Below are 12,862 nucleotides of genomic sequence, written 5' to 3'. Positions count from 1 at the left end.
AAAAGATATGCGAGTGGTTATAGGTGATGCACCGAAGTCAACGCAATTGTGAACGACCATGCGCGCCTGCTCGAATGGGCAACCCGCCGTACCGCTCTGTATTGTCATGAAACACCCTGTACTTATAATCAATTTGCTTTGTATTCTTTTAGATATATTATGTGCTGATTATTCATGTTTGATAAACGAGGTCCTTTTCTTGATAGAAAGCAGCACGAGCGGAAGTCAATGATTCACTCGTCATTAAAACCAGATAAATTAAGATACGTCTCACTTTCATACAAGTGTATTTTCAATACGAGGTTCATTTTCTGGAAACGATTATTACTATAAGACAGAGACGTTATAAATATCAAAGAAAGGATCTCTCTGACTAACATTTTAATCTTTAAATTGTATTTGATACAGCTTACTTTATTGTATTATCTTTTCTTCATACGATATATGTTCTATTGGGTTACATTTCCGAATACACAATCTTTGAACAGTCCATCTTTTAGTGTTGTGTCGAGTTTCCTCATCCATATTCTAGAGCCCTGGCTCCTGCGCGAGCTAGTACTTAACATATTCTTTTTCATATAATTTGGGAATCATTTGGGGAAGTTTGGGAAAATTGTTTAAACATTTGGGAAAGAATAGATTTTTTGTTATTAACAAAATTTATCGAGCGTCAAGTTAGCAGATAGCGACTATGTTTAATGTTTATTATAAATGGAATCGATTGGAAATCATTTGGGGATGACATCTTCATTGTAATTTTTATTTAGGAAAAGTCGCTTTTTTTGTAATTTAAATAAATCTTTGTATTAATGTTCTTTTTCGCTGCACTTCTGCACTAGTACTGTAACGATGCACCCCTTTACGAAGCATCGTTCCCGGCTACCACCCGCCGGATGCCGCCCGACCGGTCCTCCGTCGGGCGAAGACAGGGCGCGGTGCGCCCGCCATATTTTTGAACGATTCCAAACGCACCGTGTGCGCGGGTAAAGACGCCGCACCGGTGCCTTCCCGCACGGCGCCGACAAGCGCCGGAAGGAGCCGATCCGCGCCGAAGGCGAGCGCGCGTAAGCGTATCCCCACGCGGCTTGCCTGACGATCAGCCTCTTTCCTACCGAACCCGGCACGCCGGGACGTATATAAACCGGCGCTCCGCGCAAAGACTTCACTTCGTCTACCTCCGAGCATTCCGCTAAGCCGACGAAGCCTACCTCACCTAACGAATATCCTAGGGCGACACACCAACGGGGTTCAGATCTCTGCGCCTCGACCGAGTACTCTCAGGTGTCCCCGACGTCCCGCCAACGTAACTCCTGACGGCCACGGTCCCGCGGGGTCAAGCACGCTCGGCCTCGTGGCGAGTACTTTCACCACCGCAGCCCCGGGCTCCGAATCCTAGATACATGCCTTCGAGGCACCGCGTATTCCCGCCGGTAGAACACCCGACACGGTAAATGCACCGCGCTATCGTTTCTCCGTAGATACCGCGATCCGGGAATCTGTAAATACCGCGCCGAGTGCGCATGCACTATCATTGTAAATGCCGCGACCCGTTATTCTGGAATTCGGTAAAACCGCGCCGACTGCACATGCACTATCGGTGTAAAGACCGCGATCCAGTAGTCTGTAATACCGCGCCGAGTGCCCATGTACTACCGTTGTAAATACCGCGACCCGTCATCCTGTAATACCGCGCCGAGTGCAGCTGCACTACCGATCACTGTACATATCGCGTTTCTGTATTCGTAAACCCGCGTCCCCGTAATCCGTCATCTCGCGCCGAGTGCACATGCACTACCGATCTTTGAAATACCGCATTGTATATATAACTAGCATCCAGTAATACCGCGCCGAGTGCACATGCACTACCGATCTTACCGCATTGTATATATCACCTAACGAATAAACGTTATAGTGTGCATTACAAGCTGATTATTGTCTCTGGGCCTTCTATCGAACTCCTGATCCGGCGAGCTAGTCCGCGTTCGATTAATAAAGTTAGTCCGTTACAGTATAACAAGTGAACTTATTGCACTAGTTTAGAAGTGTAGCGAAAAAGAACAGACCATTATCGGCAGTAGTGTGAAAATTCGACATGACTCGACATGACAACATACTCCGAAAAGAAAATTTGTAGATGTTATTTTCTTCATATATACCTACGTGTATTCACTTAATGAACACATATGTGTATCTCTACATATATATTTATGTAATTTTTAAGATTATATATAAACTGCAATAATTAATTAAGTTTAAAATGTTTTATCGTGAAGAGGTTAGTATTCATATTTAACATACTATTTGAGGAATATTTCTTGACGGGAAAGCAATTCGACATTTATCCCTTAAGGAGTTTTTAATCAAACTGTGTTCTTCTTTTGTTGATAGGATTTGACGTATTTCACTAAGAAGGAAGTCTTACAGTGAGTACTATCAACAAGATTGATATTTTTGTCTATTGAGCATAAATTTCCTCATAATTTATCTTATTGGACTAGACTGTTAATTATTACTATATATGCAAAATTGTATTTACTCTTTCTTAAGTAGTGCACATCAAAAATTCAAGGCGCTTGCTCCAGAGAAAGTTGGACACAACAAGAATGCTAAGCTGCCAATGTCCAAGATCTTGCAGTATCCCGAATTGAGAGTGAATCCTTTCGGCGACAGGATCTGTGAGGTCTTCAGCTCTACTCAGGATGGCGACTGTACCTTCGAAGATTTTCTGGACATGATGTCTGTATTCAGCAATGCTGCTCCAAAGGCTGTGAAGGCTGAGCACGCATTTAGAATATTCGGTAAGCCGCCAGTTAATTATTCACGATGTTCTGAAATCCCCTTTTTGATGACAAAATCTTATTTACGAAGATTTCGACGGTGACGATATGCTCGGTGTGGGACATTTACGACAAGTGGTCGACAGATTAACCGCGCCCCAGAGATTGAACGATAGCGACATGCAGCAGTTTCTTCAGTATATCCTTGACGAAGCTGATCTGGATGACGACGGAGCACTCAGCTTCGTCGAGTTCGAGCATATTATAGAGAAGAGCAGCGACTTTTCTAAGTAAGACGCTTTGCCAGATCACAATTATAAAGTAATAATTTTACTCGCATTCGCCAGTAACGTCAAAATCTTTTTGCAGGAGTTTTCGCATTCGTTTATAAAAGTGAATGTCGTTAATGACGAACTCGCCCATGAAAGACTGAACATTAATTGACATTTCATTATAATAGCAGACATGGGCCTAATGCATACTTTGGAAAAAGGAAAAATCATGATCAACGTTTGCTGAATGTGCCAGGGCTCTATAATTTGGCCTAAGTCAGATCTTGATCTTTTTTTTAATTTTTTATCGAGCTTATTTATTTGTAAGATTATAGTAGGACCGCGTAACTACTAATATAGATCTCTTAGTTTAAAAATATCATATAATGCTATAACTAAACTGCCAAACACAGTGATATTATTAAAACATATATATGATGCTCCAATTTAACGAAGAGAAATCACGTCTCTTCTCGACCAGTATACAAAGATTTTTAAAAGATATACCTTATGTAATGAAGTTGAATGAATGCCCAAGTTTGACGTAGTGAAGTCATCATGTCAACTTGCTTTAGTTGGAAGACAGAAAATTCATTTTCAGTATAAACTTCAACAGGTATATTTAATAAGCGCATTTAAAAAATACATACCCGTATTGAAATACAATTATTTCAAAACTTAGTTTTGACAGTATATATTTATGATCTTGTCTATATATTATAATAAAAAATTATATAACATCTCTTGTCTTATAAATAATAATGATGCTAAAGCTATCTAGTTTTTTGCTTATTATACTTTATTACAAAAATCACCAATCCACTGTTACAACATCCTGTGTATTGTAACGATATCCCATTTGATATTATATAAAAACGATAATTCACCACAATATTCATGGAATTCAGTCGCGTGTAACTTAGGACTGCAGATACCCGCTGAAAAATAAAAATAATTATTTGTCTGATAACAGCATACAGAATTGTCTCGAGCCAAAGGAATCTGGCGATATAGGCCACAGCCTTCGCGGTCATAAATGAATACACTTTATTTATTATCCCTACACTTTTCTCTTTCTTATTTGCTATCCTTATATCTTCTAAAATTATACGGCATTCTCAAAAATATATCATAGCTGAATTAACTCGCATATCTTGCTCTGTCTTTTTTTTCTCCATTGCTTAACTTCTATTCGCCTCCCGACTCGACGTATATGCTACCAGGGTTGGGAAAGTTACTTTTTAAAAATAACTAGTTACAGTTACTCGTTACCGAGTCAAAAAAGTAACTAGTTACCGTTACTAGTTACTGATTCTCAAAAGTAACTCGTTACCGTTACAGTTACTTAAAAAGTAACGATTAGTTACTTTTTCAGTTACTTTTTTTAAATGTTAAAACAAGATTACAGAATAAAAAGTTTAATTTTAACATGATAATTTTAAACTTAAAATTATTAAATAAAATGTATTATGTATGAAACTACACTACTATTTAGATCTAGGATTATCTCAATAACGTATTAAACTACAAGGATTATATAGGGTTATTTGGATTATAAAATAATAAAATATAAACTCGTTAAATTTTATCTATATTTTTGATTTATTTTTAGTAAAAGTTGATACTCCATTATATTATCATGTAGGCGACCTCTTGAAGGTTGACAGACAGAATTACCGATACTAAACATCCTTTCAACTGATGCATTGCTTCGTAAAGCCGTATTAAATTTAATGAAAAGTTTTTTTAATTTCGGGAAATCAATTTCAATTTCAATTAATCTTTATTTCACTCCCCTTCCGGGGTTAGAAAACCTTTACAAATTCTGCTGTACAAATAAAATCATATACATTCATAATATAATTTTTCTTATTTCTTCTTTCCCCGACCTGGTCATTTCCCTTCCCTTCATCTTCCATCCGGCACCCTTTTGGTCATCTCTTTCAGCTTCCTTTAATTCCGCACCCCTCTGACTTCCTCCTTTCTGTCGCTGCTCTTCCCTTTTCTTTCCGGCTCTCTCCCTCCTCTTGTTCGATGCCTTCCTTCTTTCTTATTCTACGTTCACTCTGCAAATAACTGCATTAAAGATTATTCTTACATTCTTACAATCTTACCTTCTTCTCCCCTTCCTCTCCCTTAATGCTTCTCTCTTTATCTCCCTTCATCTCTCCTTTTCATCCTAAGTTTCTCCTATTCTTTTTTCTTCCTATCTGCTTCGTCCTCGTCCGTATCCATAAGGAGATTCTCCTTCATCTTTTTCGCTCCTTCTTTCTCCACGGTCCTCTTTGGCCTCCCGCTTTCCTTTCCTCTCCTCTCTTTTCTCCTTTCTTTCTCCTCTCTTTCTCTTACCCTCGCTTCCACCGACTTGTCCTCGTCCATTTTCACCCTCAATCCGCTCTCTTCCTTTCTCTTTGCATCTAATACCTTCCGCTTATCCTCCTCAACATCATCTGTATTATTCTCTAATCTTTCTGACTAACTTGCCGTTGTATTAGCCTGCCTTCTTCTTCTCTCCAGCTCTGCCATCCATTTCTCTCCCTCTCCTTTACTATTCAGTATCCTTATGATCTTTCTCGCCAATTCCTTCTGGCTTCTCCTCCTCCTCTCCTCTTGTGCATCGCTCTAACACATGCTCCCATGTATCTGGTTCTGCACCACATATTCTACAGCTTCTTTTCTCTATTGGTTCCCAATATCTTCCACCTCTCATCTCATTACCTATATAGCCTAAATCTCGCTATCCTAATCATGGACTTATCTTTCCCTTTTTTCTCTAGGTATTCTGGCCTTCTGATTTCTGCTATCTCCCTGTACCACCTGTTATATCTATAGACTCTCTTACTCTTTCATCTCTCTCTTGACTCTGAATGTCTTTGTCTCTTCTTGTTATCTCCTTTATACTGCTCCAGCTATTTCCTCTTTTCCTTTTTATCGCCTCAGTTGCGTATCCTCTTTTTTCATAGAAGCTCCTTCTCTCTTCTTCCCAATTTGCCTTTTCCTTCCTGACATTCCTTTTTATTTCTTTCCAGCATTCTCTTGCAATCTCATTTCCCTCTCCCCTTTCCAGTTTTTCCTCGTATTTCATCTATATTCATTCCCTTTTACCAGCACTTACTCTCTGTTGCGTATTATGTGTTTCGAATCGAGTAAACTCCCGCGATCTGCAATTCCCTAGCGGTGACCCAATGCACTGCGATCATCGATCAGCCAATCCCGTGCGCGTCCCTACTATCGCTCAACCAATCGCGTGCGGTCTCCGACCTTCTCTGCGCGAACGGGTGCGTGCGAGTTCAGTTGCGATCTGTGTTCCGACGTGTGACGAGCACAGTCCCCTCGACGGGTAAAAGTAACCTCTTGTATTGTTGCATTACCGAGCAAGGAATGTAAGTTCGGTAGTGGTGCTAGCGACGAAAGGTGCAATAAACAATAATTAAAACCAAAGACACGTTGTCTTGACCACGCCGTCCCCGAAGACCACGCCGGTGAACACGCGCGGAGGGCGATCCAGCCTGCAGAACTTCTCTCGGGGGACAAGCCCGCAGGAGAAGATCTAACATTTGGTCCTTCGAGCCGGATATCCGGCAAAATCGCGCCTTCCTTTTCGTCGCCGCCACACAAGGGCTCGCTAAAGCCCGCCCGTCGAGATCGGATTGCATCAAACATTCGATGCGATCCCGACAAGCCGTTGTCATTGCGGCACATATTTTCCTCAACGTTCGAGCTCTGCTGCGCCAGGGCGCTGACACCAGACAACAAGGGGACCTCGACAGAGCCTATTCAAACGCATCGCTGCTGATCATCCCGCCACACAGCGAGGAATCGCCAGGCAACGGGCATCGGCAGCCATCTTCCCGCCATCTTCCCGCCATCTTCCCGCTACACATCGAGGGATCGCGCGGGAACGGACATTGGCAGCCATATTGCGTCGCCTTCTTCCCCCGCATACAGAGACCAATAGCCTGCCACGGGCACCGGCAGTCACGTCACATCGTTTCCTGCTCGTGTTCCGCCGCGACTCGCCAACGCTCTCCGCATTATTGTTAAGGTAAAGAAAGCTGTTTAGCGTTACCCGATCAGAAAGCTCGTTTTACGATGGCTACCGAAGCCGATCTCAATGTGCTTAAAAAACGCCGTGCGACAGTCAAGTCGGCATGTACGCGCATAAAAACTTATGTCGATTCTATTCGCGACCCTACGCCAGCGATAATATCTCAAGTAGAGGAGCGTAAGGACAAATTAGAGCGTCACTGGGACGAATACAACGATGTACAATTAAATCTGGAAATGCTCGATGAGGGCGAGGCCAATGACAGGGGCGCTTTCGAAGCGGCGTATTATGATTTATCGGCTAAGATGCGGGATTTATTAAGAGGTTCTTCTGCCTCACCTCACGTTGCGGCGCCCTCGCCAAGGCCGTCGCTAAGCAATTCCGGAGTATCGGAACCCCTGTGCAATATTCGATTACCTAAGCTCGATTTACCTAAATTTTCGGGAAAATACGACGAATGGTTTCCCTTTCACGACTCATTTACCTCGATGATACACGCGAACACATCGATTAGCGACATACACAAGTTGCAATACTTGAGAGCCGCAGTCTCGGAGGATGCGAATGCGGTGATAGGTTCACTAGAAATGTCGGAAGCTAATTACGCGGTTGCATGGAATCTTCTCAAAGAAAGGTACGACAATAAACGGGTGATAGTACAGACTCATATTAGGGCAATTGTTGACCTGCCAATAATGACCAAGGAGAACGTATCTGAGTTGCGGCAAATCGCGGATGGCGCCGCACGCCACGTGCTTGCTTTAAAGGCTTTAAAACGCCCGACCGATGCGTGGGATGATCTCTTGGTCTATATTCTCAGTTCCAAACTAGACACAAATTCAGCGCGGGAATGGCAGTCGTCTTTGGAAGGCGTAGAGTTACCATCATTAAAGCAGTTTTCCGACTTTCTAACACATCGATGCCGCGTTCTCGAGGCCACTTACAAATCATCCGGTGCCAGCTCGCGTCAGCCGCCCACCAAGCAAAAGGCATCATGCAATAGTGCACTTAACGCGAAATGCGGATATTGTCAGGGCGCACACCTCATTTATCGATGCCCGCAATTCTTGGCTCTTTCTATTCCTAAACGGATAGCCGAAGCTCGTGCTCGTAAAATATGCCTGAATTGCTTACGGTCGACAGCTCACACTTCGAACAAATGCCCGTCTGGGGGTTGCAAGACCTGTACTCGTAAACATAATACGTTGCTGCACTTGCAGACCACGGTGTCCGAACAAGCGGAGTCAAGCGGCAACGAAACCATCAATAAAGGCCCTTCGGAGCCAGCTGTTCCGGACGCGGTAATCGCTCATTCATCAAGCGTATCGAATGGTAGCTCCGTACTATTATCAACCGTCGTGGCTCTCGTTTCTGCCGCGGACGGATCCCAAAGGCCTTGTCGCGTCCTATTGGATTCGGGATCGCAAGTTAACCTAATTTCTCGGGAGTGTATCAATAGTTTACGCTTGACCCCGCGTTCCGTGAGCATGTCTATTTCCGGTATAAATGGCACAGCTACGCGCTCCACCGAGGCAGTTCACGTAAAACTACAGTCGCGATTAAATCCGTTTTCCGTTACCCTCGATTGCATAGTTGCTGAGCGCGTAACCGACAGCATTCCCGCATTCAACATGAGAAAATCGGCATTTAATTTACCACGAAACATTCAATTGGCCGATCCTAATTTCAACGTTTCGACGGATATCGACATTCTCGTCGGCGCGAAAGTTTTTTGGAGTCTCATATGCGTGGGGCAAATCAAGGCCTCAGTCAACCACCCAGCGCTACAAAAGACGAGGTTCGGTTGGATCCTGGGTGGTCGGACGGGCACACGCGTCGCGCAAGACCAGAGGGCAGTTGTTCTTCACACTACCGTAAGCAACGCCGAATTACATAATCAGCTCCAACGATTTTGGCGAATGGATGACTTTTCCAACAATCCTAACAATTATACCGTTGAGGAGCAAGACTGCCAGAGGCACTTTTTGAATACTGTTCGTCGCGATACGCAAGGCAGATACGTCGTTAAACTGCCTTTAAAAGAAGGTTGGATCAACAGGCTCGGATATTCAAAAAACATTGCATTAAATCGTTTTCGCGCATTGGAAAAACGGTTTGACCGCGACCCTGCCTTGAGGGGGCTCTACTCCGAATTCATGGAGGAGTATATCGCGTTAGGACATATGAAGCTAATAAACGAGCAATCGCCTAATGAACCGGGCGTCTACTATATACCTCACCATTGTGTTTTTAAAGAAACGGCCGAGGGCCCTAAAATACGCGTAGTATTTAACGCCTCGTGCAAAACTGACACCGGATTCTCCCTAAACGACATCATGTTTGTCGGGCCGGTCGTTCAACAAGATCTCGCATCCATACTTTTGCGTTTTCGCATTCACAAATTCGTACTAGTGGCCGACATAAAAAAAATGTATCGCCAAATACGGCTACATCCCTCTCAAACGCGATTGCACAGAATCTTCTGGCGTAAAGACAATAATTCAAAAATCGAAGTATATGAATCAATGGTCGTCACCTACGGAACCGCGGCGGCCGCCTTCGTGGCCACGAACACGATAAAGCATCACGCAGAGCAACGTGCGCGAGAATATCCCCTCGGTTCATTATGCGTCACGCAAGATTTTTATGTTGATGATATGCTCACCGGCGCGGATTCGATTAAAGAAGCTCTCGCGATTCGCGATCAGACCATACAGTTGCTCAGAGAAGGATCGTTTGAACTCAGCAAGTGGGGATCTAATTGCCCCGAACTGCTATCGGGCGTAAGCTGTCGCGGCGAAAGGATTGTATCGCTCGATAAGGAAAATGATATTCGCATTTTGGGCATTCTCTGGGATCAAGATGGCGATTTCTTCCGATACTCGTATGAACCCAGCCTCGACTCCGGTCCCGTGACCAAGCGTTCAATATTGTCCGAGGTATCCCGATTATTTGACCCGTTAGGTTTGTTAGGCCCCACCATCGTAGTTGCGAAACTCATATTACAGGATCTTTGGCAGTCGGGTCTTGATTGGGATGAGTCAGTGTCTCAGGATACGCATACCAAATGGATGCAGTTTAAACTACAGTTACCCAATATTAAGCAACTACAGATTCCTCGCTGCGTCAGGGGTTGTGCTGACCAGCAGGAAATCGAAATACACGGATTTTGCGACGCCAGCCAGCGCGCTTACGGCGCATGCGTATACGTGCGCATTAAAGTAGGACAAAATGAATACAAGTCTTTCTTGCTTTACTCTAAGTCTCGCGTTGCTCCTCTCAAGGCCGTGACTCTTGCCCGTCTAGAATTATTAGCAGCACTATTGCTCGCTCAATCAGTCGATAAGATCAAAGCATCATTCAACCGGTTGAATTTAACTATTACATTGTGGTCGGATTCCACTATAACCTTACATTGGATCTCCTCTCCGTCCCGCAAATGGACCACTTTCGTGGCGAACCGTGTTGGAGAGATTCAAAGATTAACCGAACCACATTAATGGCGACACGTTGCGTCCTCTGACAACCCGGCAGATGTGTTATCACGAGGACTGCTTCCTAACGAGCTAATACACTCGCACATGTGGTGGCACGGCCCTCCGTTCCTACAATTACCCGAACACCAATGGCCTAGCAGCAAATTTGTCTTGCCAAGCGAGATTCCTGAACAGAGAAAGATTTGCGCAGTTGCCGTACCCCATCATCCTAGTATCATCGATGACCTACTTAACAAGTTTTCCAATCTGAACAAAGTATGTCGCATTATTGCCTATTGCCTTAGAGTCTCAGCTCCGAGGAATTCTAAGCCGTCAACCATTGCCGTATCACCCAAAGAAATGACTCATTCGTTAAACACAATGTGTAAAGTCATCCAAAAACAATCCTTCGCAAATGAATACGATTCTTTAGCCAATCATCGCGACATTGACAAAGCTAGCAATCTTCTGTGTCTTTCCCCTTTCATGGACGAGGACCGACTAATCCGAGTAGGCGGAAGATTAAAAAATTCCGCACTGGCCTTCGACGCCCGCCATCAGATTGTACTGCCGCGAAATCACGAGTTGTCTAAACGTATAATTGAGCTAGAACACGTGCGCAATATGCACTCGGGTTTACAGGCCACTATGGCAGCGGTAAGGCAACGATTTTGGCCGCTCTCGTTGAGGTCAGCCACGCGGAAAATGATAGCTAAATGTGTCACATGTTTTAAGGTAAAACCTATCTCTTCTGAGGCATTGATGGGCTCCTTGCCCGAGAGTCGCGTTACGGTATCACGGGCGTTTACGCATTGCGGAGTGGATTATGCCGGTCCGGTAATACTACGGGAGGGTAAGCGTCGTAACTCACGAAATCATAAGGCGTACATTTCTGTCTTCGTATGTTTCGCTACCAAGGCGGTGCATTTAGAGCTCGTTAGTGACCTTACCACCGACTCATTCATCGCCGCTCTCAAGAGGCTCATTTCGCGTAGAGGTAAACTAGAACGGATCTATTCCGATAACGCAACAAATTTTGTAGGTGCACAAAGGCAAATAAAAGAATTATATGATTTCTTAAAGACCGACGACGCGCGAGTTCCCATAGAGCATTTCCTGCGCGAACAAAAAACTGAATGGAGCTTTATTCCTCCTAACGCTCCTCATTTCGGCGGTTTAAGGGAGGCTGCGGTTAAGTCTGTTAAATTCCACCTCGCACGCATAGTGGGTGGCTCGCATTTAACTTTCGAGGAGATGCAAACCGTTTTATGCGAAATTGAAGCAATTTTGAATTCGCGTCCTATCACGCAATTAAGTTCGGACCCTAATGACATGAATTACTTAAGTCCAGGACACTTTCTGATCGGGGCACCGTTAAATAGTTTTCCTGCCTCGGATTTAAATGATACTAATGTAAACAAGTTATTGCGTTGGCAAGTAATTGAGCAAATGCGTCAGCACTTTTGGCGCAGATGGAGTCACGAGTATCTCAACACCCTCCAGCAGAAGAATAAGTGGAAGACGGCCAAGGGTGAGCAGCTAAAGACTGGGCAATTAGTCATAATAAAACAGCAAGCGACCGCACCCCTGCAATGGCCCATCGGACGAGTACAGGAGATACACACCGGATCCGACGGCGTGGCGCGCTCGGCCACTGTCAAGACGAGCAAGGGCACGTATGTTAGGCCTCTTGCCAAACTGGCAATATTACCCGCGTAGCCACCAAATTTTCAGTTCCTCTTTTTATTGTGATTTACTTTACCGAATTATGATCACACATTTTCACCTTTTTGTTGTTTAATTATCCTCTTATCTTTAAGTGTCGCGCATTAATTAATTTTTATATGTTGCGTTTAGATGTAAGGACTGCATATTTAATCGTCAGTACAAATTGATTAGTCATTTAGTTTAAGCTCGCGCGAAGTCAATTCCAACACACCTTTTCGACCAGTAGATTCACCACATGTTGACTCTCGTTTGAACGTTATGTCTTTCTAGCATAATACGTTGAAGGCGAACTCTTCAAGGGGGGCGGCGTTGTTGCGTATTATGTGTTTCGAATCGAGTAAACTCCCGCGATCTGCAATTCCCTAGCGGTGACCCAATGCACTGCGATCATCGATCAGCCAATCCCGTGCGCGTCCCTACTATCGCTCAACCAATCGCGTGCGGTCTCCGACCTTCTCTGCGCGAACGGGTGCGTGCGAGTTCAGTTGCGATCTGTGTTCCGACGTGTGACGAGCACAGTCCCCTCGACGGGTAAAAGTAACCTCTTGTATTGTTGCATTA

At 44.2% G+C, this 12,862-nt stretch overlaps 2 protein-coding genes across 2 annotated transcripts; both read left to right on the top strand.

The window, feature by feature from the left end:
- The first annotated feature begins 7,141 nt into the window (after window positions 1-7,141).
- Window positions 7,142-10,597, top strand: LOC139781986 (uncharacterized). Its single transcript, XM_071720876.1, has one exon. The coding sequence runs from the start codon at window positions 7,142-7,144 to the stop codon at window positions 10,595-10,597; it is 3,456 nt and encodes a 1,151-aa protein (XP_071576977.1).
- An 81-nt stretch (window positions 10,598-10,678) lies between these two features.
- Window positions 10,679-12,292, top strand: LOC139781984 (uncharacterized). Its single transcript, XM_071720875.1, has one exon. It carries the CDS (start codon window positions 10,679-10,681, stop codon window positions 12,290-12,292), a length of 1,614 nt encoding a protein of 537 aa, XP_071576976.1.
- The last annotated feature ends 570 nt before the right edge of the window (window positions 12,293-12,862 follow it).

Source organism: Temnothorax nylanderi, unplaced genomic scaffold (assembly GCF_030848795.1).
Source record: "Temnothorax nylanderi isolate EJ_2023f unplaced genomic scaffold, tnyl_v1.0 TNYL_tig0379_pilon, whole genome shotgun sequence".
In the NCBI taxonomy this organism is placed as follows: domain Eukaryota; kingdom Metazoa; phylum Arthropoda; class Insecta; order Hymenoptera; family Formicidae; genus Temnothorax; species Temnothorax nylanderi.
This window is presented reverse-complemented; position numbering and strand designations above follow the sequence as displayed.